Source organism: Triticum urartu, unplaced genomic scaffold (genome assembly GCF_003073215.2).
Source record: "Triticum urartu cultivar G1812 unplaced genomic scaffold, Tu2.1 TuUngrouped_contig_29, whole genome shotgun sequence".
NCBI lineage: Eukaryota > Viridiplantae > Streptophyta > Magnoliopsida > Poales > Poaceae > Triticum > Triticum urartu.
The window spans coordinates 6,956-29,818 of record NW_024113403.1 but is presented as its reverse complement, the minus strand read 5'-3'; the positions used below and the strand labels follow the sequence as shown (position 1 = coordinate 29,818).

General features: G+C 56.1%; 3 protein-coding genes and 1 pseudogene across 3 annotated transcripts; all 4 read right to left on the bottom strand.

Annotated features, from left to right (window-relative positions):
* Window positions 1-3,530: 3,530 nt before the first annotated feature.
* Window positions 3,531-4,965, bottom strand: LOC125527106. Its single transcript, XM_048691679.1, has one exon. The coding sequence runs from the start codon at window positions 4,491-4,493 to the stop codon at window positions 3,771-3,773; it is 723 nt and encodes a 240-aa protein (XP_048547636.1). The 5' UTR covers window positions 4,494-4,965; the 3' UTR covers window positions 3,531-3,770.
* An 895-nt stretch (window positions 4,966-5,860) lies between these two features.
* On the bottom strand, window positions 5,861-6,796 carry LOC125527107. Its single transcript, XM_048691680.1, has one exon. The coding sequence runs from the start codon at window positions 6,669-6,671 to the stop codon at window positions 5,958-5,960; it is 714 nt and encodes a 237-aa protein (XP_048547637.1). The 5' UTR covers window positions 6,672-6,796; the 3' UTR covers window positions 5,861-5,957.
* Window positions 6,797-6,812: 16 nt separating this feature from the next.
* LOC125527104 lies at window positions 6,813-12,537 on the bottom strand (annotated as a pseudogene).
* A 7,589-nt stretch (window positions 12,538-20,126) lies between these two features.
* On the bottom strand, window positions 20,127-21,745 carry LOC125527105. The gene has a single exon (XM_048691678.1). It carries the CDS (start codon window positions 21,203-21,205, stop codon window positions 20,492-20,494), a length of 714 nt encoding a protein of 237 aa, XP_048547635.1. The 5' UTR covers window positions 21,206-21,745; the 3' UTR covers window positions 20,127-20,491.
* Between the last annotated feature and the right edge of the window lie 1,118 nt (window positions 21,746-22,863).

Here is a 22,863-nt window from a genome sequence, read left to right as displayed (position 1 = left end):
TTCGCGCATCAGACGCCGAGTCTCCACTGCGCCATGCCGCCGAGACCCACCGTCGACGATACGGTTGATGCCACACCGCTCCACCTACATGCCATCTCGCGTTGACTCCGAACTACCAGCAACTCCACCACCCTGAGCAGTCCCCGACCGACGCAAGGAACACGACACCAAAGTGCCATCGTCACCCAAACAGAGGAATGGAGGCTTTCACCTGCGCTCATGGCAGAGGTGGGGGACGTAGGATCCACACCGAAGCCACCAAGAAGGGAATCGGCGCCGAGGGCATCAATTTTGGTGCGGCCGCCACGTCGGCCTGGAGTTTCCCCTGGATCCATGCCCACCCGCCAGATCCGTCCAGGTAGTACTGGCGTCGACCGTAGTCGCTAAGTACCGTAGCCAGCACGAACCAGAATAGATCGAGTCGGAGATGACGCCTCCCATGGAACTCCGGTCGGCCATCGAGAAGCCGCCGCAGCGCCGCTGCCTCCACGGCGCCCACGCAGCCATGGAAGGGCCCCCATCTGCACCCGCGGGTGCCGCCCGCCAGGCAGGCCGCACCGCGCACCACCGGTCGAGGCCGCCGCCTCGAGATTCGATCTGCCAGCCGCCGCCGCGCCATGAGAGCCAGATCCCCACGCCCGCGTCCGCGCACGACACGCGTTCCCGCGTGCCGTACACGCTTATCGCGCAGCCCCAGCACAAGCTCGTCACGGCGACCACGTGCTCCCACGACGGACACCCCGCAACGCCCGAGCACCGTGAGAAGGAGAATCGGAGTGCCCCGCCGCCGCCGCTGCACGGGCTTTGCCCAGCGGCGCCTGCTGGTGGCGGCGATGGGAGGAAGGTCTGATGAGGAGGGAGTTCGCCTGGCGGCTAGGGTTCCGCTTGGGTCACCTGCGGGGTGGGCGACACGGGGGACGGGACAGGGTGTAAACTGATCGATGACCCATGCTTGGTGCATATAGGAGAAATGTACTAGTAAGAACAAAATATCTATGTATACCTGTGGTTACAAATATCCTGTTGGAGACTCGTCGGAGCCCGACTTACTGGCCACGACTAAATTTCGTGTTTTGACCCTTTTCTGAAACATATTCGAGATTTGACCCTAGTTTGAAAAAAATTCGAGATCTGACCCTTTTGCTACCGCCAGGGATCTTGGTGGTAGGGTATAACAGCCTACCGCCAAGGTCCCTGGCGGTAGGGTTGCATGCCCTACCGCCAAAAACCTCCTAAGTATTGACCACAGTGTGTGCTCGTGCCTACCGCCAAGCACCTTGGCGGTAGGGTTGTGCCGAAAAAGGGTTTCCCCCCTCTTTATATACAAAGCAACCAACCGAACCATACAGAGATAGGTGCTGGGGCGGAAGCAGCACATTCACGCCCAAAAGAAACGACGGAGAAAGAGCAAAAGAAACAAATGTCGACTACGGCGGATCAACAAAAACAAAGAAGCCTCGCGATCGCAGCGCCCACCGAGATCTTCCGCTAGGCTCCAAGACTCCGAAGCGTCGGCACCTATCAACACCTCCAAGAAGGATCGCGATGATGGCGACGCTGCTGCCAAGGGTTTCCCCCGGTACACGACGAGGCGAGAGGAAGGGTAGCCCCCGACGCCCTCCCGGAAGGTCAGGTGGCACCCACAGGCGCCACTGCGCCGGTGTCGGCCATGCCGACAGGGGTTTCTCCCGATCCCAACCCGCACCTCGGGCGCTCCGGATCCAGCCACCAAACCAACCACCACCATGCGCCAACATGGTCATGAGGCCCCCACGCCGTCTCACCACGGCACCGTGAAGTGAGGACAGCGTGACGAAGAATCAGAGCCGAGACTAGGGCATCAGCACCGTCGGCACGCGGGAGGGCCCCACCTCCACCGTCAGCGACGGTAGCCGTCCGGACGCAATAGCAGGAGCACACCAGGCCCGTGGGCCCACAGGCCCGGCCGAGCCCTCGTGGGCCCGTAAAGCTCCCGCCTTCGCGCTGCTGCCGGCACGCCATCGGCGCCGACGCCCCATATCCGAGCCGCTCCTCCTCCTCACCGCGTCGTAGACAATGAGGCCACGCCAGGGGCCGGCCCGCTAGGACCCAGATGGGGCCCGCCGGGCCCAGATCTGGGCCGAGGGCACGACGTCGGCCACCCTGCACCACCACGCCGCCTCGCCGCCAAGGAGCAACGCCGCCACCATGTTCGCCGCCGGCCACCCCACCGGGTCACCGGACCGCAGCCCAGCCGAGCGACACCGTCGCCGCCCCCCTACCCCAGGCCAGGAGGACGCGCGCGCGGGGAGAGGAGATCCTGCCGCCGCCGGCACCCCCCGGGCCGGAGCCGGGGGTGCCCGCCGGCGACGGCAGGGGAGAGGAAGAGGAGGCGAAGCCGAGAGGAGAGGCGCGGGGGCCGCCCCGGTTGCCTCCCGGGGAGGCGACACGAGGGCGGAAGGAGGGGCGGGGAAGGGAGGGCGGGGGAGGGGGGAGCGGATCCGGGCCGCGTGCCGGCGAGGGCGGCCGGATCCCGTCGGAGATGGGCAGGGGAGGTGGCGGCGGTGGCGAGGGTTTGGGGGGTGGGAGCGGGTCGCGGGAGCGGGCTCTTTCACAAGAGTGTGGGTTGGCGGTAGCGATGTTTCCTACCGCCAAAGTCCCTGGCAGTAGGCTGTTATACCATACCGCCATAGACTCTGGCGGTACCAAAAGAGTCAGATCTCGAATTTTTTTCAAACTAGGGTTAAATCTCGAATAGATTTCAGAAAAGGGTCAAAACACTAAAATTTGCCACTGGCCACTCGTAACGCCCCCTCCAACCAGCACCAAGGGAACCCTACCGCGACCCCTCCACCATCCTCTTTGGCCTCCTTACTGCCGACCTCTGCCGTGGTGGCTTTTCCTTGGAGCCGGTGGTTGCGGAGCTCGACCTGTCGGCGCATCCTTTGTGTCTGAGGTCATGCAAGACAGTACAGAGAGGGAGTTCGGAGCTTGAGGGTATCTCGTCGGAGACAAAAGAGATATGGAGGTTGCCCAGCTTCAGGCTCCCGACATGGGTCCTGTGTCGCGCTTATAGTGTACCGATATTGAGTTATTACAATGGAGTATAAGAGCCAGATTGGGTCTACAAGTATTTGTTTTGAACACGCGATTGACGGATCCCATTCTCGGTAAGCAAAATTCCCCTTATCGCCAGAATCTGAAGGGACAAAAGTCTAATCGAACCCCTTCAGGTATCTCTAGAAGCATTATAATCGCTACTAGTTTTTCAGAGATCGGTGCAGCTGGGTGCAGTTCTTTTAGCGAGGATATGAAGAGATATGGTGGTGTGTTAACTGAAGTTAACATTGAGATTTATCGGGTCTTTTAGCTCGCCATGCCAGATATTTGTTTATGTGCTGTCTCTACCCGTAATCCTATAATCATAAAATCTTAAAAAAAGGTGGGGTGTACTATTTTTTTACGAAAAGGAAGATGACCCCCTGGCTTCTGCATCAGGGGATGCATGCAGTCATTTTATTAATTATTTACGAAGACCTGTAAATATCATTTGTATCTAACAAACATTCTACTGAAAGAGTTGTATCTAGGCACCTAGCCATGTAAATAATGTTAGAGTTTAGCAGAAATGAGAAAATTCAGTGAAATGAAATTGACAAAATTGTTTTTCTTTTGCTCTCCGGTTCAGTGAACTTCCTATACATATCCACAAGTATACATACTGCAAAATTTCTATCATGATTGATTAACGATCCTTTAAAAGGTGGATGCCAACCGCAGTGAACTAGAGCTCAGGGTATATATGAGCTAAGAATATTCAGAAGAGAGACTCTGTTTTGGATCAATCTCCTGTAGAGAAGTTCCACTCCGCTCTCAAGATCTCCAATACTGTGCTCCAGTGCCTGCAATTGCTCCTCTTGGCACACAACTTTGCTCCTCTGGAATGTTTTGGAGGCAAGAGACCACTTGGGCATCTCAACTTGCTTCGACAAGATTGAGGACGTGGATTCGAGCAGTGACATGGTGATCTCTCTTGCTTCTGCCATTAGCATCACCACCCTAGAGCCGTTCTTGTCGGAAGTAGTTTTCTTGCTGATCTTCTTGAACTGTTTTTGCACCTTGTTTACTAGCCGGACATATGCCTTGACTTGAGAAGACACACCTTCTCCTCTCCTGAGAGCCAACAGTAGCTCTTGGACAGTCAACTTCAATTCCATGAAGCTATCCCGCATGCCGTTGCAGAGATCGAGCACGACGAGGGACCGTCCAAGCTCCGCCTCCACTGGCGCCCTTTGAAGGGTCTGGCAAAGGCTGACTTGGCTGCTTGGTGTGCACATCATCTTCTCGATGCAGCTGTAGATGTCACCGAGCCTCCTCAAGCCATCACACATCGTATCAATGGTCGCCGAGGGCGAAGAGATGGTTGTGCTCAGGCTCTGGAGCTGCTGCTCGACTTCAGTTTTGTTTGAGCGAGGCCTCGAAGGCGTGCTTGCCGATCGTAGATGGTAAGCCATGGTTGGAGATTCAAGCTGTGGTGCTGTTTTCTTCTGTATAGAAATTGACGAGAATGGTAGGCAAGACGACCTGCAGTTCGTTGGTGCTTAAGCCTTGGGGTTCTCCCTGTATATATATCAGAGAGGCAGCAGCAATGTCACGATGAACAGAGCAGCCGACAGCAAGAATCCCATCTGCTAACCTCCATAAGAGAGTGTTGCTTTATCTGCTTTAGGTTTGCGTGCCAAACATGAATGAGTTAGCTTATATGCTTGGCATGTCTTGGTTATTGGTAACAGAGTATACTGACGGGTATTTTGTTTGATTTCGGATCTTGATATGTGATCATGAAGTATTGTTGAAGCAAATACAATACAGGTTTTCTGTTGTTGAGGATGATTTATCTGGTGCTCGCTGATTTTTCAACATTATGATGGGGTCTTGTGCCTGTGCAGCACCACTGGCGTGTTTCAGCTATCCACAGCAAGGACAACCATGTAAGTGCACACAGATTCTGGACACAACACGCAAGTATAATTCTGCTTTTAATATTAGGTTCTAGTATCTGGCAAGCTGAGATAATTGTGTGAACGAAAATTACCTACGATGCATGCTATGCATAAAATAGAAGCATGCTACTGCGAACCAATCTGTAGTTTGATGGTTAGGTGGACAGTGGTATTCTCAGCCCACCAGGGTTCAAGTCTTGGTGCTCGCATTTATCCTGGATTTATTTCAGGATTTCCGGCGATACACTTTCGTAAAATCTCAAGATGATATGCCGGCTTAGTCTTTCGAAGGTGTTCATATGGGTAGGATGTGCATGTGTGCGTTCACAGGGGTGAGTGTATGCGTGTATATATGAGCGCTTGTGTCTGTACTGATGTTAAAAAAAGCATGCTACTGATTTTTTTTCAAACTAATCCAATGACGGAAACATGAAGTTCATTGTACCATTAGGAAGCAGAAGGGAAAGTACAACAACATGATAAGAAAGGATTTTCACTGGATTTGTATCGGTTGCTTGTGTTGGCCTGATTATTGTTAGTCATCAGCATCATTAGGTATTCCCCTCGATAATGATAATGCATTATCACTAGGTCGTGGGTTGGAGCTGGCATGTTCCACCTTCCAGATTCTGGAGGCACCATCACTTCTTATAACATCAGTAGTGTAGAACTATAAAGTAGACAACATTTTACTGAACCAAGTCATGTCATCAGGATACTGATTTATATCAGTTGTTATTGTTCTGTTGCCTGTAAGTACATAGTATGTTTGAGGGGAAACCAAGTCGTTTAATCAGGATACTGATTTATATCGTGGGGCATGCACAAATGATAAAATTCAGAAAATAGGAAATTGACAAAATTGCTTTTGCTTGCTATTGAACTTTCTATGCATACATATTGCAAAACTGTTAGGATGGTTGACTAATCCTTTAAAAGGTGGATGCCAACCGCAGGAACTAGAGCTCAGGGTATCTACAAACTAAGAGCATTGAGAAGAAAAACTCTGTTCTGGATCAAACTCCTGTACAGAAGTTCCACTCCGCTCTCAAGATCTTCGATACTGCACTCCAATGCCCGCAATTGCTCCTCTTTGCACACAACTTTGCTCTTCTGCAATGTTTTGGAGACAAGAGACCACTTGGGCATCTCAATTTGCTTCGACAAGATGCAGGATATGGATTCGAGAAGTGAAATGGTGATCTCTCTCGCTTCTGCCATTAGCATCACCATCCTAGAATCATTCTTGTCTGAAGCAGTTTTCTTGCTGATCTTCTTGAACTGCTTTTGTGCCTTCTTGGCTAGCCGGATGTACGCCTTGAACTGGCAAGTTACATCCTCTCCTCTCTTCAGAACCAACAAGAGCTCTTGGACAGTCATCTTCAGCTCCATCAAGGTCTCCTGCATGGCGTTGCAGAGGTCAAGCACGACGAGGGACCGTCCAAGCTCGGCCTCCACTGCCACCCTTTGCAGGGTCTTGCAGAAGCTGACTTGGTTGCTGGGTGTGCACATCATCTCTTCAATGCAGCTGTAGATGTCTTCCAGCTTCATCAAACCTTTGCATGCCGTATCGATGGTCACCAAGGGCGAAGAGATGGTTGCGCTCAGGCTCTGGAGCTGCTGCTCTACTTGGGGTTTGTTTGAGCGAGGGCTGGAAGGCGCGCTTGCAGATCTTAGATGGTAAGCCATGCTTGTGGTTTTGAGGCTCTGATGCTACTTTCTTCGGTATGGAAATGGAAGAGAAAGGTTGGCAAGACAAGGGCTGCAGTTTGTTGGTGCTCAATCCTTGGCTTCTCTCTGTGTTTATAACGGAGCAATGGCATGGATGGGTAGAGCAGTCGACAGCAGGAATCTCTCATCCAACTAACCTCCATATGTGTTAAGGTGATCTGTTGAAAGAAACATGGCCAACCAAAGCCCAATCAGACAAAGCTGTTGCCTACGTGTTTTTTATTAGCGCAGCAAGTGTGAATCAGTGAGCTTATATGTGCCTGGCATGTCTAGGTCATTGGTGACACAGCTGACTGCACGAGTGTTCAGTTTGATCTCGGATCTGGATATGGGTTATATGTGATCATGGAAGATTAGCCAAGGAAATGCAATGCGGGTTTCGTGTTCCTGCAATGATTATTTTAGTTTTGTTCTCTGCTGGTTCTCCGACATTATGATGAGTTGCACTGGTTGCACAGCAGCGCTGGTGTGTTTCAGCGATCCCACAGCAAAAGGACAGCCATGTAAGTGGATGCAGATTCTGGACTACACGAACAGTATTGCTCTGTTTTTAATATTAAGTTTAAGCTGGCTATCTTAAATAATTGTTCGCCGTCCGTATGGAAGCATACTTGGTGCATATAGGAGAAATCTAAAAAAAAACACATCTTTCTCCCACCCCCTCTCTCCCTCTCGCGTCGCCCCGCGCGTGACCGAGAGGGAACCCTAGCTGCCGCCGCCGGGCGTCCCTCCCTACTCTCCTCCTCCCTCACCGCCGCCCGAGGGCACGGCCGGGCAAAGCCCGGTCATCGTCGGCGGCGGCAGGGTTCTTTCATCTCCCCGCGCGGTGGATTCGGCGCGAGATGCGGTAGCTAGTCGGGCACGCGACGCTTGGCGGCGGGTGCGGCGGTGCATTAGCGCTAAGGCGCGGCGGCGGTGTGGGCTGGCGGCGTGACAGGCGGCGTGGTGGTGGTGCGCCCGTGCAAGCCCCTCGCATCTGGTTCGAGCGTTTTGCCTCCGTAGTGACTGTCGCTGGCTTTCGAGCGAGTGCTCATGATCCGGCGTTGTTCGTCCATCTTTCAACTCGTGGTCGGACTGTTCTTCTTCTATATGTTGATGACATGACCCCGAGTATATTGCCTTTGTGAAGGCACACCTTAGTGAGCAGTTTCTTATGTCTGGTCTTGGCCCTCTTCGCTACTTTCTTGGGATCGAGGTCTCTTCTACCTCTGATGCCTTTTTTATTTCCCAGGAAAAGTATATCCAGGATCTTCTTGCTCGTGTTGCTCTTACTGATGACCGCACTGTTTTGACACCCATGGAGCTCAATGTTCACCTCCGTGATACTGATGGTGACCCCTTGTCTGACCCGACGCGTTATCGTCATCTTGTTGGGAATCTTGTCTATCTAGCTGTCACTCGTCCGGATATCTCTTAGCCAGTCCATATTCTGAGTCAGTTTGTCTCTGCTCCCACTTTGGTTCATTACAACCACCTAATTCGTGTTCTCTGATATCTTCGTGGCACGATCTCTCATCGTCTGTTCTTTCCTCGCTCCGGTTCATTACAGCTCCAGGCCTATTCGGATGCTACGTGGGCTAGTGATCTCTCAGATCGCCGTTCACTTTCTGCTTATTATGTTTTTTTGGTGGTTCTCTCATTCCTGGAAGACGAAGAAATAGACTGGAGTTTCCCGTTCGAGTGCAGAGGCCGAGTTGCAAGCTATGGCTCTTTTGACGGCAGAGGTGACTTGGTTACGATGGTTACTTCAGGACTTTGGTGTTTCAGTCACTACACCTACTCCGCTATTGTCTGACAGTACATGTGCTATTAGCTCTTGGGTCATACGTGAGTTTCGCACGACGTCGCTCTCTTCCGGTTGCACGTGTTGACTTGTCTTCCCCGGCACACGTGAGAGGGGGTGTTATAGTATATGTGGATTGCACTAGCCCTTTCCATCAGTTTGGACTTTTGGTTGCGTTGGCTAGTGCATGAAGCTTAACAACATTGAGTTATTACAATGGAGTGTAAGAGCAAGATGAGGTCTACAAGCATTTGTTTAACGAAAAAGGCGTTCGCCCCGCTTTAGATATAAAGCAATGATCATCAACAACCTGGTACAAACGCACGCCATCACAACACACGCACACACCCAAGGCAGGATACATAGGCGTTGAGCGCAGCAACACCATCCCTAGCACTAACGCCACCGCGAGGAGATGAAGCCACATACGACGAACTGTGGGCTCCAAGGCGGCGCCTTCAGGAAGGTTACTACACCGGAGCGCCACCACCGCCCGATCCGAGGATCAAAGTTTCCCCCGGAGCATCACGACGAGCAATGAGAGCCGTGACGACGCCTTCAAGAAGGGAGCGAGCCTCGCCGCTGCTGGTCCGTGCAAAGATAGAACATGTTTTCACCCTGTCCAACACTCACCGTCACCGAACGCCACACCCCGGCAGCCACACCGCCCACACGGCCATGGCCAACGGGCAGCACCGAGCCACGGGCTCTGCCCATGAGCACCGCGCTACCACCACCAGGGCCGCCGCCCCGGCAACCAAGACCTTGACACCCCCTCACCTGAAACCCACCGCTACCCCAACCAAAGAGAAGAGCGGAAAGGCCCCGCCTTTCGCACCCCTGGCCGCCCCCAGCACCGAGACCTAATAGGTCGGCCAAAACTGGCCTCCATCGACCGTCCTACCGCACCGATCGCAAGATGACCTCGGTACTGTTGCACGGGCGCGAAACGAGCTCGGTCCTGCTGCACCGGGCGCGAGACGAGCTCGATCCTGTTGCATCGGGCGCGAGACAACGATGGACCGCAACTGGGAGAGGGCCAACTCTTTGACGAAAATAGTGCCAAGATGACGAGGAGAGGGACCGAAGGCCACTCAGATCGACGCCACTGCCGGGAGCCCCATCCACCACCGCCACACCCGCCACGATCAGCGGGTGCTGCACCACCCGCGGCGAGGATGAACACGACAGCAGCCCGTAGGCTCGCGGCGCCCAGATCTGGCCCGCCAGCCCCGGCCAACACCACCTTATCCCCACCAACGCCTGGGCATCCACGCCACCGCAGAGCCCTGCCCGCCGCCCGCCATGGACCGCCGCCGCTTCCCGCCACTGGGCCTCGCGGATCTGGCGTGCGCCGCCACGCCCCAACTAGGAGAGGAGGAGAGGGGTGGAGGTTGCCCAGGAAGACGCCCCGCCGCCGCCCTCACTGGAGCCCGCCCGGACTTCGCTAGCGGCGCCTCCGGCGGCAGCGAGACAAGAAGGGGTAGGGAAAGGAACTGGTGGCAGCGCTGGAGGAGTCGCCCCCCGTGTCGCCAGAGGAGGGCGACGCGGGGTTTTTTTTATGCCTTCCACACCTCTCTTTCCTCACAAGTATTTGTTTTGAAGAAGCGATTCACGGATCCCATTCTTGGTAAGCAATTTACGCAACCATTTACTAAGCATGCATTTGTTTTGAACATGTAACTCTTGAATGCCCAGACTGCCTTGGTCTTTTGGGCTACAGAAAATTCCCCTTGTCGCCAAAATCTGAAGCGACAAAAGTCTAATCGGGGTATCTCTTGAAACATCATCATCGCTACTTTTTCTTCAGAGATCGGTGCAACTAGGTGCAGTTCTTTGAGAGAGGATAAGATATGGTGGCATGTTAACTGAAGTTAACATTGAGGTTTGTCGGATCATTTATCGAAAAAGGCTTTCGCCCCGCTTTATCGGGTCATTTAGCATGCCGTGCCAGATATTTGTTTATGTGTTGGGTGTTGCCTCCACCTGTAATCTTATACTCGAAAGTATTAATGAAGGTGGGGTCTACTATGATAAATATCATTTCTATCTGACACACATTGTACTGAAATAGTTATATCAAGCTACCCAACCATGTGAATGATATTTGAGTTTAGCAGAAATGAAAAAATTCAGGGAAATGAAATTGACAAAATTGTTTTCTTTGCTTTTCGGTTCAGTGAACTTCCTGTACATATCCACAAGTATACACAATGCAAAATTGTTCTCATGACTGACTAATCCTTTAAATGGTGGACGCCAGCTGCTGGGAACTAGAGCTCAGGGTATCTACGAGCTAAGAACATTCAGAAGAGAAACTCTGTTCTGGATCAATCTCCTGTACAGAAGTTCCACTCCGCTCTCAAGATCTCCAATACTGTGCTCCAATGCCTGCAATTGCTCCTCTTGGTACACAACTTTGGTCCTCTGGAATGTTTTGGAGGCAAGAGACCACTTGGGCATCTCAACTTGCTTTGAAAAGATTGACGATGTGGATTCGAGCAGCGAAATGGTGATCTCTCTCGCTTCTGCCAGTAGCATCACCACCCTACAGTCGTTCTTGTCGGAAGCAGTCTTCTTGGTGATCTTCTTGAACTGTTTTTGCACCTTGTTTGCTAGCCTGACATATGCCTTGACTTGAGAAGACACATCCTCTCCTCTTTTGTGAACTAAAAGGAGCTCTTGGACAGTCATCTTCAATTCCATGAAGCTCTCCCGCATGCCGTTGCAGAGGTCGAGCACGACGAGGGACCGTCCAAGCTCCGCCTCTACTGCCGCCCTTTGAAGGCTCTGGCAAAGGCTGACTTGGCTGCTTGGTGTGCACATCATCTTCTCGATGCAGCTGTAGATGTCACTGAGCCTCCTCAAGCCATCACACATCGTATCGATGGTCGCCAGGGCGAAGAGATGGTTGTGCTCAGGCTCTGGAACTGCTCCTCGACTTCCGCTCTGTTTGAGCGAGGGCTCGAAGGCGTGCTTGCCGATCGTAGATGGTAAGCCATGCTTGGAGATTGAAGCTTTGTTGCTGTTTTCTTCTGTATAGAAATGGAAGAGAATGGTAGGCAGTGTGTTGGTGCTGAAGTCTTGGGGTTCTCCCTGTACATATACTTCCTCCGTTCCGAATTACTTATCTTGAATTTGTCTAGATACGGATGTATCTAGACTCATTTTAGTGCTAGATATATCCGTATTTAGACAAATATAAGACAAGTAATTCAGAACGGAGGAAATATATCAGAGAGGCAACAGCAATGACACGATGAACAGAGCAGCCGACAGCAAGATTCTCATCTGCTAACCTCCATAGGAGAGTACCTGCTTTTGGTTAGCGTGGCAAACATCAATGAGTAAGCATATATGCCTGGCATGTCTTGGTTATTGATAACACAGTACACTGCACGGGTGCTTCGTTTGATTTCGGATCTCGGTATATTGATAATGAAGTAGTACTGGCCAAGGAAATAAAATGCAGGTTTTCTGTTGCTGAGAGGAATAATTCATCTGGTTGTCCGCTAATTTTTCAACATTAGGATGAGGTCTTCTGCTTGTGCGGCAGCACTGGCGTGTTTCAGCTATCCACGTACAACCAGGACAACCATGTAAGTGCACACTGATTTTCCTTTTAATATTAAATTTCATCTGGCTGTCTGAGATTATCGTGTGAGTGAAACTTACTTGGGATGCATGCTAAGCATAAACAAGAAATGTAATACTTAATAAGAATATAACGGAATGTTTGAAAAGTTATGGTCGAAAGGAATTGCGGACAGCGATGGAAGGCGCGGGCTCTGGCGACTCGGGCCCCTCCGCCGCCCCGCTGGCCGCCTCCCCGGCCGAGCCCCCTTCGCCGCCGCCGGCCCCTTCCGCTGTGGCCTCCGCCTCCCCCGCTGTTCCCCCCTCCCTGCCGGCCCCTCCCCTCCCGTCCCCTGAACCTCCCGGGCGGGTGGTTTGGGCGGATTGGGCGGAGGACGCCGACCGCGCCGCGGGCCGGCTGGTCTAGTGCCGTGACCGCGTTCCCCCGCCCGCTCCGGCTCGCCCCACGCCGCCACGCTCCGCCGGCGGCCTTACTCCCGGGGGTGGGAGTTCGGCTGCCCGGACGTGCGTGCCCCCCCCCCCCCCCCGCCGGTTGCCGGGCACCTCGCCGGTGACCGCGGGGAAAGGTGCGGCCTTTGGGGCTGGGATTGGGGAAGGTCGCCGCCGCCGGCGCCCCTCCGGTTGGGGCGTGGCTGGTCGGGCGGACCGAGGACCTGCCCTGGCCTCCTGGAAGGTCCCCACCTGGCCCGCCCCGCGTCGGCCGGTCGCCCCGCCGTCGCCCTCGACCGCCGGCGTGCTGCTGCTTTCCCAATGCGCTCCGTTCCGACCCTTCATCGCCTTCTTCGGCTCCTCCCGGGTCTGTTGCACTCCGTCCCCCTGCCGCCTCGCGGCCCCTCGCCCGCCGGCCCGGCCGTCCGCCGCGTCCTCGTCGCCGGGGGCGGCGGCTGGAACCCTAGCTGGGGGTGAGGGGTTGGCACCTGGGCTGGGCCTCGCCTTGTCGGGCCCTGGCCGTCAGCTGGGCCTGCTCCCTTCCCCCTCCTAGCGTGGCCGGCCCGAGCACGAGGCCTGCGATCTGCGGGCCGGCCCTACCTTCGCGTGGTGGCCCAGCGGCCTCGGCCCAGCTCCCCCCGGCCCGGGGAGGCATTTGGCTCCCGAAGGGTTTCCCTTTGCGGCCTCGCCTCCCCCCCGATACCAGACCTAGCGCCCTCCGTCCCCCTCTCCCGCCGCCGCCGGTTTCCCCCTCCCCCTGCGACGCCCCCTGCGACGCCGCCTTCCGGCCCCATGACGCGCTCCTGGGGGGACGGTTCGGGACGCCCCAAACGCCCCCTGGAGGACCCTCGCCCGCCGGGCCGCACCTCGCCGGAGGGCCAGCGGCGCGAGGCCGACCTCCGCCGTCAGCTGGCCAGTCGCGACGGCTCCGACGGGCGCTGGGCTCCTACGCGCGACTCGCACCGGTCCCCGCCGCGGGATCCTCGCCGGTCCCCCTCCCGAGAGGCCCGCCGGTCGCCTCCCCGCGATGCCCGCGAGTCCCATCGCTCGCCGCCTCGCAACACCCATCACTTGCCGCCCCGCCACGACCGTCTCTCGCCCGGACGCACCACGGGCCGCTCCCCGGCGCGGACCGACCGCCGGCTCTCCCCCCTTCCCCCCCCTCCCGGGACAGCCGTCGGGATCGGCCCCGCTCACCTTGGCCCGCTCGTCGCCATGAGCACCCTGCGTCGCCCCTCCTCGGGCTAAGCCCTCTGACACTGCGGCCACCCGCCGATACCAGCCTCCTCGGTCCCAGCCGAGCCATCCTCCGGGCAGCGGGGGGCCCGGGGCCCGTGGCCGCCAAGGCGCCAAGAAGAAGAAGAAGCGGGGTGCTGCCCGCACCCCCGCTAACGCGGTTCTCGCACCCGCGTCTTCGGGCACGCTCATCTCTGAGGCCCCCCGTGACCTTCCTCCGTGCTTCAACTGTGGTGAGGCTGGCCACTTCCAGGTTGACTGCCCCAACCCGCCAATGTGCTACCTTTGCAAGGAATCGGGCCATCCCACGGTCCTCTGCCCCGACCGTCCGATGACTGGGGAGCTCATGATGTACGGCCACGGCATCGAGGGCCTCGAATTCTTCCACATCGAGGTGGAAGACGTCCCCCCTCCGTCCCCTTCGCTCCTTGCTGTCGTGTCCATCGTGGGGGCCGGGGTTGCCTCGCCTGAGATGATTGAGGCGGAGCTTAACCACCTCTGCCGTCGTGTCTGGGACTAGCAGGTGACCCCGACCTCGGACAGCTCCTTCACCGTGGTCTTCCCCGACGCTCTCAGCCTGGGCCTCTGCACCCGTAGCGACGACATCACCCTCGCCCTCAACAAGCTCGTCGTCAACATCTCTGAGCCCCTGTTGGATCCCAAGGCGGTTGCCGTGTTGGACACCGCTTGGATTCTCATAGCGGGCCTCCCCGACATCGCCCGCTCTGAGAAGGTGATCCGGAGCATGTCTAAGCTCCTGGGCAAGGTGGTGGTGGTGGACGAGCTCTCTCTCCGCAAGGAGGAGGAGGTCCGCGTCAAGGTCAAGTGTCTGGACTCCTCCACCCTCCGTGCCTCAGTTCGAGTGTTCTTCAACGACCAGGGATTCGACCTCAAGATCTACCCCGAGCCCCACAACCACGTCGGCCGTCCTCACCACTTCGCTGCAGATCACTTCGGTGGGGGCGGCGCGGACTCCCGCGACGATTCCCACTACCGCCGGCCGCGCCCCTCCCGCCACGAGGACCCGGAGGATGACGACGAGCACTCCGGCCGCAGCCGCTCCCCCTCTCGGGACCCCTCTCCTCCCCCGGGGCGGGGAGACTCGGGTGCGGGCCGGTCGCGTGGGTTGGCCCTCCCCTCCGAGCCGCCACCTCCACGCTGCCTACCCCCTCTCCCTCCTCCTCGGCCGAGCTCAGCGACATCTCTAGCGTCAGCCTCCTCATCCTCCCGGCATCTTCGCCGCGCTCGCCGTGTGCTCTTCCTGTGGTGGCCACGGACCCCCCGTCTCCGACCTCGGCACTTCTGCTGCCTCTGGCCTCGCCATCGTCGGTGCCTCCCCCCTCAGGTCCCCCCTGTTGGACCCATCTGGGGCAGATGCGCAGCCGCCACCCGCCTCCCCCCGGCCACCTCCTTGGCCCCAGTGGTCGACGCGCCGGTCCTGGATCCACCGGCCCTGGACCCGCCCTCCCCTCAGGCGGTGTCTGGTGCCTGTCTGATCCCCCCGGCGTCTGCTTCCCCGACTCGCCTGCTGCTGGTGACCTCCGGGGAGGTGGTCACCCCCGTCGCCCCTCACCCGCCTCGTTCGGTGTCCTACGTCCGCCGGGCTCGGGCCTCGTCGACCCCGGTGACGGCCTCCCGCCGCAGCGCCCGGCTCGACGCGGACCGCCCGGCCGGCCTCCCGGCGCCGTCCATCTCTGAGCGGCCTGAGATCCGGGCTGCGGCCCGGAACCTCGAGACAGGTGCGACCGACATCCCTTCTAGTTCTTCCAGTTGCTCTTTCTCTGCTCTCGAAGCCGTTCCACTTGGCCGCCTTGCCAAGGTGGCCCGTGACTCGGCCATAGTTTTCAGGGGGGAGGTTGGCCCCCCTTTGGAGCTGATTGTGGCTATTCAGGCCCGTGAGATTCTCGATGGGAAACTTGCCGAGACACGGGCACGCCTCCTCCGCACCCCGGCACCCCAGCCTTCGGAGTTGCCGGCCGAGGAGATTCGGGGCCGCACTCGCTCCCGCACTGCCGCTCTTCGAGCCCGCAGTGCTTCCACCGTCCTGGGGTCAAGTAGCCCCTCCATGGCGGTTTAGACGCGTGCCCTTTTCTGGAACATTCGCGGCTTTGGCCATGACGGCCGTCGCCGCCAGCTTGTTGAGTACATCCAGGACGAGCACATTGACATCATAGCCATTCAGGAAACCATGCGCACGGACTTTTGCCTCCCCGAGTTTGACGGGCTTAGCTCCCACCTGTTCGCGTGGCATTGGCTCCCTTCTAGTGGGAACAATGGCCACTCAGGTGGCATCCTGTTAGGTGTTAAGGATGCCACCTTTGAGGTGGGAGGTATGGATCGGGGCGAGTTCTTCGTCAGTATGGAGATCTTCGAGCGTGCACTCAACTTCAAATGGGAGGTCATCATAGTCTACGGACCGGCGGATCACAGCCGCTCCCCGACATTCCTCGCCGAGCTGCAGCAGAAGGTCTCTGCGTCCTCTCTTCCCGTTGTGGTGGGAGGGGACTTTAACCTCATCCGCTCCCTGGATGAGAAGAATAACGACCGGGTTAATCGCCCCCGAATGCAGTTGTTTAACGATTGCATCGCGGAGCTTGGCCTCCGTGAGCTAGAGCGCACGAGGGCCCGGTTCACCTGGACTAACCGCCAGGCGAACCCGACGCAGTCTGTCCTGGACCGCGTCTTAGTTTCCCCGGACTGGGAGCTTCGATGCCCCCTGGCCTCAGTTCAGGCTATTACCAGGATCGGATCTGACCATGTCCCCCTCCTCCTCTCCATGGCGGATGAACGCCCCCCCATTCCCCCCCGGTTTCGGTTCGAGGCATTCTGGCTCAACCAAGCCGGGTTTCGCGAGGCGGTTGCGGCCAAGTGGGCCGCCGCGCGCGTCTCCCTCCACCGCTCCATGTCCGCGGTCGACTCCTGGCAGTTTTGTGCCAAGCTAGCCTGCCAGTTTATGAAGGGCTGGGGTGCGAATCTTGGCCGGGATATTCGTGAGCGCAAGAAGGCCATCTTAAGCGATATCCAGGCCCTGGACGCCCGGGCAGACATGTCCGGGATCTCCCCAGATGAGTGGATGTTGCGATACGATCTCGAGGACCAGCTCTCGGCCATCTACTCTGACGAGGAGGCCTACTGGCGGTTGCGCGGCACCCAACGTTGGGTACTTCAGGGCGACGCCAACACGGCCTACTTCCAGGCGATTGCCAACGGCCGGAGGCGCCGCAACTCCATTCATTCCTTGTGGGCGGACGACACTCAGCTTGTTCGTCCATCGGACATCCGCGCGCACGTAGATGGCTTTTATAAAGCCCTTTTTACCCCCACCCCTCGGGGTGGGGCTACACTGGCCCCCGATACCTGGTCGGGAGACCAGCTTGTCTCCGCCGAGGCCAATGGCGCTCTAGTGGCACCTTTCTCGGAGGAGGAAGTCCTTACGGCGATCAAAGGAATGAACCCCTCCTCGGCCCCGGGCCCGGATGAACTGCCGGTTTTGTTCTTTAAAACATTCTGGCAGACCATTAAGCCGGAGGTCATGGCCCTCTTCGATGAGTTCTTCTCTGGGACCATGGACCTGGGGCGTCTGAACTATGGGATCATTACCCTCATCCCTAAAGTCCCTGGGGCCTCGGACATCCGCCAGTTTCGTCCCATCACCGTGATCAACGTGATCTTCAGGATCCTGGCCAAGGGGTACGCCAATAGGGTGACCCTGCTTGCAGATTCTATTACCCACCCCAACCAGTCTGCCTTCATACAAGGCCGATATATTTTGGATGGGGTGTTAGTCTTCCACGAAGTCCTCCACGAAGTTCGAGCGAAACACCTCCGCGCGGTGTTCCTTAAGCTCGACTTCCACAAGGCCTACGACACGGTTCACTGGCCCTTCCTTCGGGAAGTTTTGCTTCGGAAAGGCTTCGGCGACCGCTGGGTGACACGGGTTATGCAACTCGTCACCTGCGGCCGGACGGCGGTCAACATCAACGGTGAGATCGGGCCCTACTTCCCCACCTTATGCGGGGTGCGCCAAGGAGACCCGTTCTCCCCGTTTCTCTTTAACATGGTGGTCGATGCCCTTGCTGTCATCCTGGATAAGGCCAAGGCCTGCGGCCATATTCGGGGCGTGGTTCCTCACCTTGTTGGTGCGGGAGGGGTCTCCCTCCTCCAGTATGCGGACGACACCATTATCATGGTTGAAGGCTCCACTTCCGACCTGAAGTTCCTTCTTCTATGCTTCCAACAAATGTCCGGACTCACCATTAACTTCGACAAGAGCGAAGTGATGGTCCTTGGCTACAACCCGGACGAAGCCTTGTCCATTGCTGACCGGCTTAACTGCCGCCTGGGCACCTTCCCCACCACTTACTTGGGGGTGCCCATTAGTGACTCCAGACTCACCGTCGCGGATCTTCGACCGACGGTGACTAGGATGCAGCACAGGGTTGAACCCTGGAGGGGTCGCTGGCTGTCGAAGGCCGCCAGGGTAATCCTTATCAATTCCTCGCTGGCGAGCCTCCTCTGGTTCCTCTTGAGCTTCTACTGCCTTCATGAGACCCTCCACCAGGAGGTGGACAAATACCAATCGAGGTTCTTCTGGGCTGGCAAGGATGGTAAACAGAAGTACCACATGGTGGGATGGTCCGACATTTGCAAGCCCAAAGACCAGGGGGGTCTTGGGATCCTCTCTTCCCGACGCATGAACATTGCCCTCCTGACTCGCTGGCTGTGGCGTATTGCCAACGGGGAGGGAGGCCTCTGGCTCACCATCATCCGCAATAAATACCTTCGTGGCCAGCCTCTCGCCTTTTGCCAACGTACGGGCGGTTCCCAGTTCTGCAGTCTGTGATCCAGCTCCTGCCCATACTACGCATTGGCACCTCTATATCCGTTGGCTTCGGAGCCTCGACCCTGTTTTGGTTCGACCGTTGGCTAGGGGACGCCCCCCTGGCGGTGCGTTTCCCTGAGCTATTTGCCATTGCGGTTGACCATCGAGTCTCAGTCGAGACGACCCTTATTGACTTAGGGCGTCTCGCCTTCCGGCGCCCGTTTGGTCCCCCTGAGGTGGCCGCCTGGGACTCCCTCCTCCAGGACATTGCTCTGCTGCCGATGGAGGTGGCGGAGGACCGGGACGTCCTGTCCTGGCACCTCGAGCCTTCCGGGCGTTTCTCCACGAAGTCCTCATACGGTGCCATTGCACCCTCGTCGGCCCCGGAACCATTTAGCCTGATCTGGGATATCCGTCTCCCGCTGAAGATCAGGATCTTCCTATGGCAATGGATCCGTGGCCGGCTCCCCTCTGGTGTTGAGGTCCTCAAGCGGAATGGCCCGGGTGATGGAATGTGCCCCATCTGTGGCACCGTTGAGGATGCTAACCACATCTTTTTCTCGTGCCACTCTGCCCAGTTCCTTTGGGCCTGCTTCCGCGAAACGGTTGGTGGACAGTGGTGTAATACCAACTTCCCCGACCTGCTTGCTGAGCTTAACGCCTGCCCTGCCCGCTACCGCCATATTAGATGGCTGTGCGTAGGGGTTCTTGCCTGGACGCTTTGGAACATCCGTAATAAGCTTGTTATTCAGAAGGTGCCCCTTCGTCGTGCGACTGACGCAATCTTTAAACTGTGTGGCTACCTGCAGCTTAGGCGGCCGCTTAGCCGCCCCCAGGACCGGGACGTCATCACCGCCCTCCTCTCCGATCTCCGCTCGATGGCGCTCCGCTTGGCTCCCCCGCTGCCGCCTCCTCCCCCTGAGCCTGATTAGTCCGCCTGGCATCTATGTGGTTTGTGGCGTGCGTCTTTTGGTTTTAGGGCTTGTTGTGTTGTGCCCGCAGCTATGACCCTTTGGTGTACTTTTGTGGTTCCTGTGGACCTCCGTGTGTGTGTGTTTGTGGTGTGTTGGTCTGTGTTAGATGTTTATTGTGCGGTTGGCTTTATAATATAAAGCGGGCGAAAGCCTTTTTTGGTAAAGTTATGGTCGCAAAAACCAAAAATCACTTAATGGTTTGGTCGACTTCTGATTGCACATATATAACTTAATGGTGCATGCTTGCAATTCTTTTGAACATTACCGGTAGAGCGATAGAAACGTGAAGTTTATTGTATCATTTGGAAGCAGAAGGGAAGGTACAACAACATGATAAGAGTTAAGGATCTTCAGGGGATTTGTTCTGGTCAGTATTATTGGTTGCATGTGTTAGCCTGATTATTGTTAGTAATCACTCATCAGCATCATTAGGTATTCCCCCTCGGTAATGATAATGCATAATCACAAGGTCGTGGGTTCGAGCTGGTTTGTTTCAGCATGCTAGAGCTTGCGACACCTGTGACTCTGAGTAATATGACCCTTGGGAAATAATTACCTGAGACTAATAGGCCATTTAGAGATATCATTACTTCTTGTGTAAAGTTATAAACTAGACAACATTTTATGTGACAGGAAAGCCCCAAATTCCATGTTATTGTTCTGTTGCTTGTAAATAAATACTATGTTTGAGGAGAGAAATCTTTTCTTCGAGTTATGAGAAACCAAGTCAGTTAGTCACTTGTTTAACAAATAATCATTTTATCAGTAAAAATGGTAAAATTCAGAAAATGAAATTGCCAAAATTGTTTCTCTTCGCTTTTCGGTTAAGTAAATTTCTGCACATATCCACAATTGTACATACTACAAAAGTGCTATGATGATGATCGACTAATCCTTTAAAAGGTGGATGGCAATCGCAGGGAACTAGAGCTCAGGCTATCTACAAACTAAGAGCATTGAGAAGAGAAACTCTGTTCTGGATCAATCTCCTGTAAAGAAGTTCTACTCCGCTCTCAAGATCTTCGATACTGCACACGAATGCCCGCAATTGCTCCTCTTCGAACACAACTTTGCTCTTCTGCAATGTTTTGGAGACAAGAGACCACTTGGGCATCTCAATTTGCTTCGACAAGATGCAGGATGTGGATTCGAGAAGTAAAATGGTGATCTCTCTTGCTTCTGCCATTAGCATCACCATCCTAGAATCATTCTTGTCTGAAGCAGTTTTCTTGCTGATCTTCTTGAACTGCTTTTGTGCCTTCTTGGCTAGCCGGATGTACGCCTTGAACTGGCAAGTTACATCCTCTCCTCTCTTCAGAACCAACAAGAGCTCTTGGACAGTCATCTTCAGCTCCATCAAGGTCTCCTGCATGGCGTTGCAGAGGTCAAGCACGACGAGGGACCGTCCAAGCTCGGCCTCCACTGCCACCCTTTGCAGGGTCTTGCAGAAGCTGACTTGGTTGCTGGGTGTGCACATCATCTCTTCAATGCAGCTGTAGATGTCTTCCAGCTTCATCAAACCTTTGCATGCCGTATCGATGGTCACCAAGGGCGAAGAGATGGTTGCGCTCAGGCTCTGGAGCTGCTGCTCTACTTGGGGTTTGTTTGAGCGAGGGCTGGAAGGCGCGCTTGCAGATCTTAGATGGTAAGCCATGCTTGTGGTTTTGAGGCTCTGATGCTACTTTCTTCGGTATGGAAATGGAAGAGAAAGGTTGGCAAGACAAGGGCTGCAGTTTGTTGGTGCTCAATCCTTGGCTTCTCTCTGTGTTTATAACGGAGCAATGGCATGATAGGTAGAGCAGTCGACAGCAGGAATCTCATCCAACTAACCTCCATATGTGTTAAGGTGATCTGTTGAAAGAAACATGGCCACCCAAGGCCCATTCAGACAGACCAGCTTCCTACGTGTTTTTATTTAGCGCAGCAAGTGTGAATCAGTGAGCTTATATCTGCCTGGCATATCTAGGTCATTGTCATTGGTGACACAGCTGACTGCACGAGTTTGATCTCGGATCTGGATACGGGTTATATATGATCATGGAAGATTAGCCAAGGAAATGCAATGCGGGTTTCGTGTTGCTGCAATGATTATTTTAGTTCTGTTCTCTGCTGGTTCTCCGACGTTATGATGAGTTGCACTGGTTGCACAGCAGCGCTGGTGTGTTTCAGCGATCCCGCAGCAAAAGGACAACCATGTAAGTGGATGCAGATTCTCGACTATACGAACAGTATTGCTCTGCTTTTAATATTAAGTTTAAGCTGGCTATCTTAAATAATTGCTCGCCGTCCGTATGGAAGCATACTTGGTGCATATAGGAGAAATGTGAAAAAAAACACATCTTTCTCCCACCGCCTCTCTCCCTCTCGCGTCGCCCCGCGCGCGACCGCGAGGGAACCCTAGCTGCCGCCGCCGGGCGTCCCTCCCTACTCTCCTCCTCCCTCAGCGCCGCCCGAGGGCGCGGCCGGGCAAAGCCCGGTCGTCACCGACGGTGACAGGGTTCTTTCGTCTCCCCGCGCAGTGGCTTCGGCGCAAGATGCGATAGCTAGTCGGGCAGGCGGCGTTTGCCGGTGGGCGCAGCGGTGCATCAGCGCTAAGGTACGACGGCGATGTGGGCTGGCGGCGTGACATGCGGCGTGGTGGTGGTGCGCGCGTGCAAGTCAGGGATGGCGTGGCGGTGGCACTCAGATCTAGTCGTCATTCGGCGCGGGGCGTGGGTGCCCTTGGCTGCAGGCGGCCGCCCTCTGCCGTGGCGATCTGCTGGTGGGGGGTGGCGGAGCTGTAGTCCTAGTGTTGTAGGCCAGCGGGTGGTGACGGCGCGGTGGCTTCGTGGCGGTGCGTCCGGATCCGCCCCTGTCGCTGCATGCTGCGGGCAGCATGGGCTGCGGGCAGCCCTCTTGTCGTGGTGCGGCTGAGGCGGCGGGTCGATTTGGTTTCCCTCGTCGGCGGGCGCATGGTTGCGGATGGCCTCGCGGGGAGGTGTGCGAGCTGCCATGGGTGGGCGACACGGCGGTGCTCGCGGGGGAGCTTGGTATGAGGGATGGGTGGCCTCGATGCGGTCGTGCCACCTGTCGCCGACACATTTGTCGGTCCGGATGCGTCCACTCCTCCTCCCCCTTTCCTCGTGTTCGGCGGGGAGCTCAGTTGGAGGGATGGGTGGCCTCGATGCGGTCGCGTCACCTGTCGCTGGCATGCGGTGTCGGTCCGGATTCGTCCGCTCCCCTTTTTCCCTCGTTCCTCAGCCGCGGGCGGGTTGGCGCAGATCTACCAGCAGAGCATCTGCGGGTGGATCTATTGGTCAAGGGCCGTCGGTT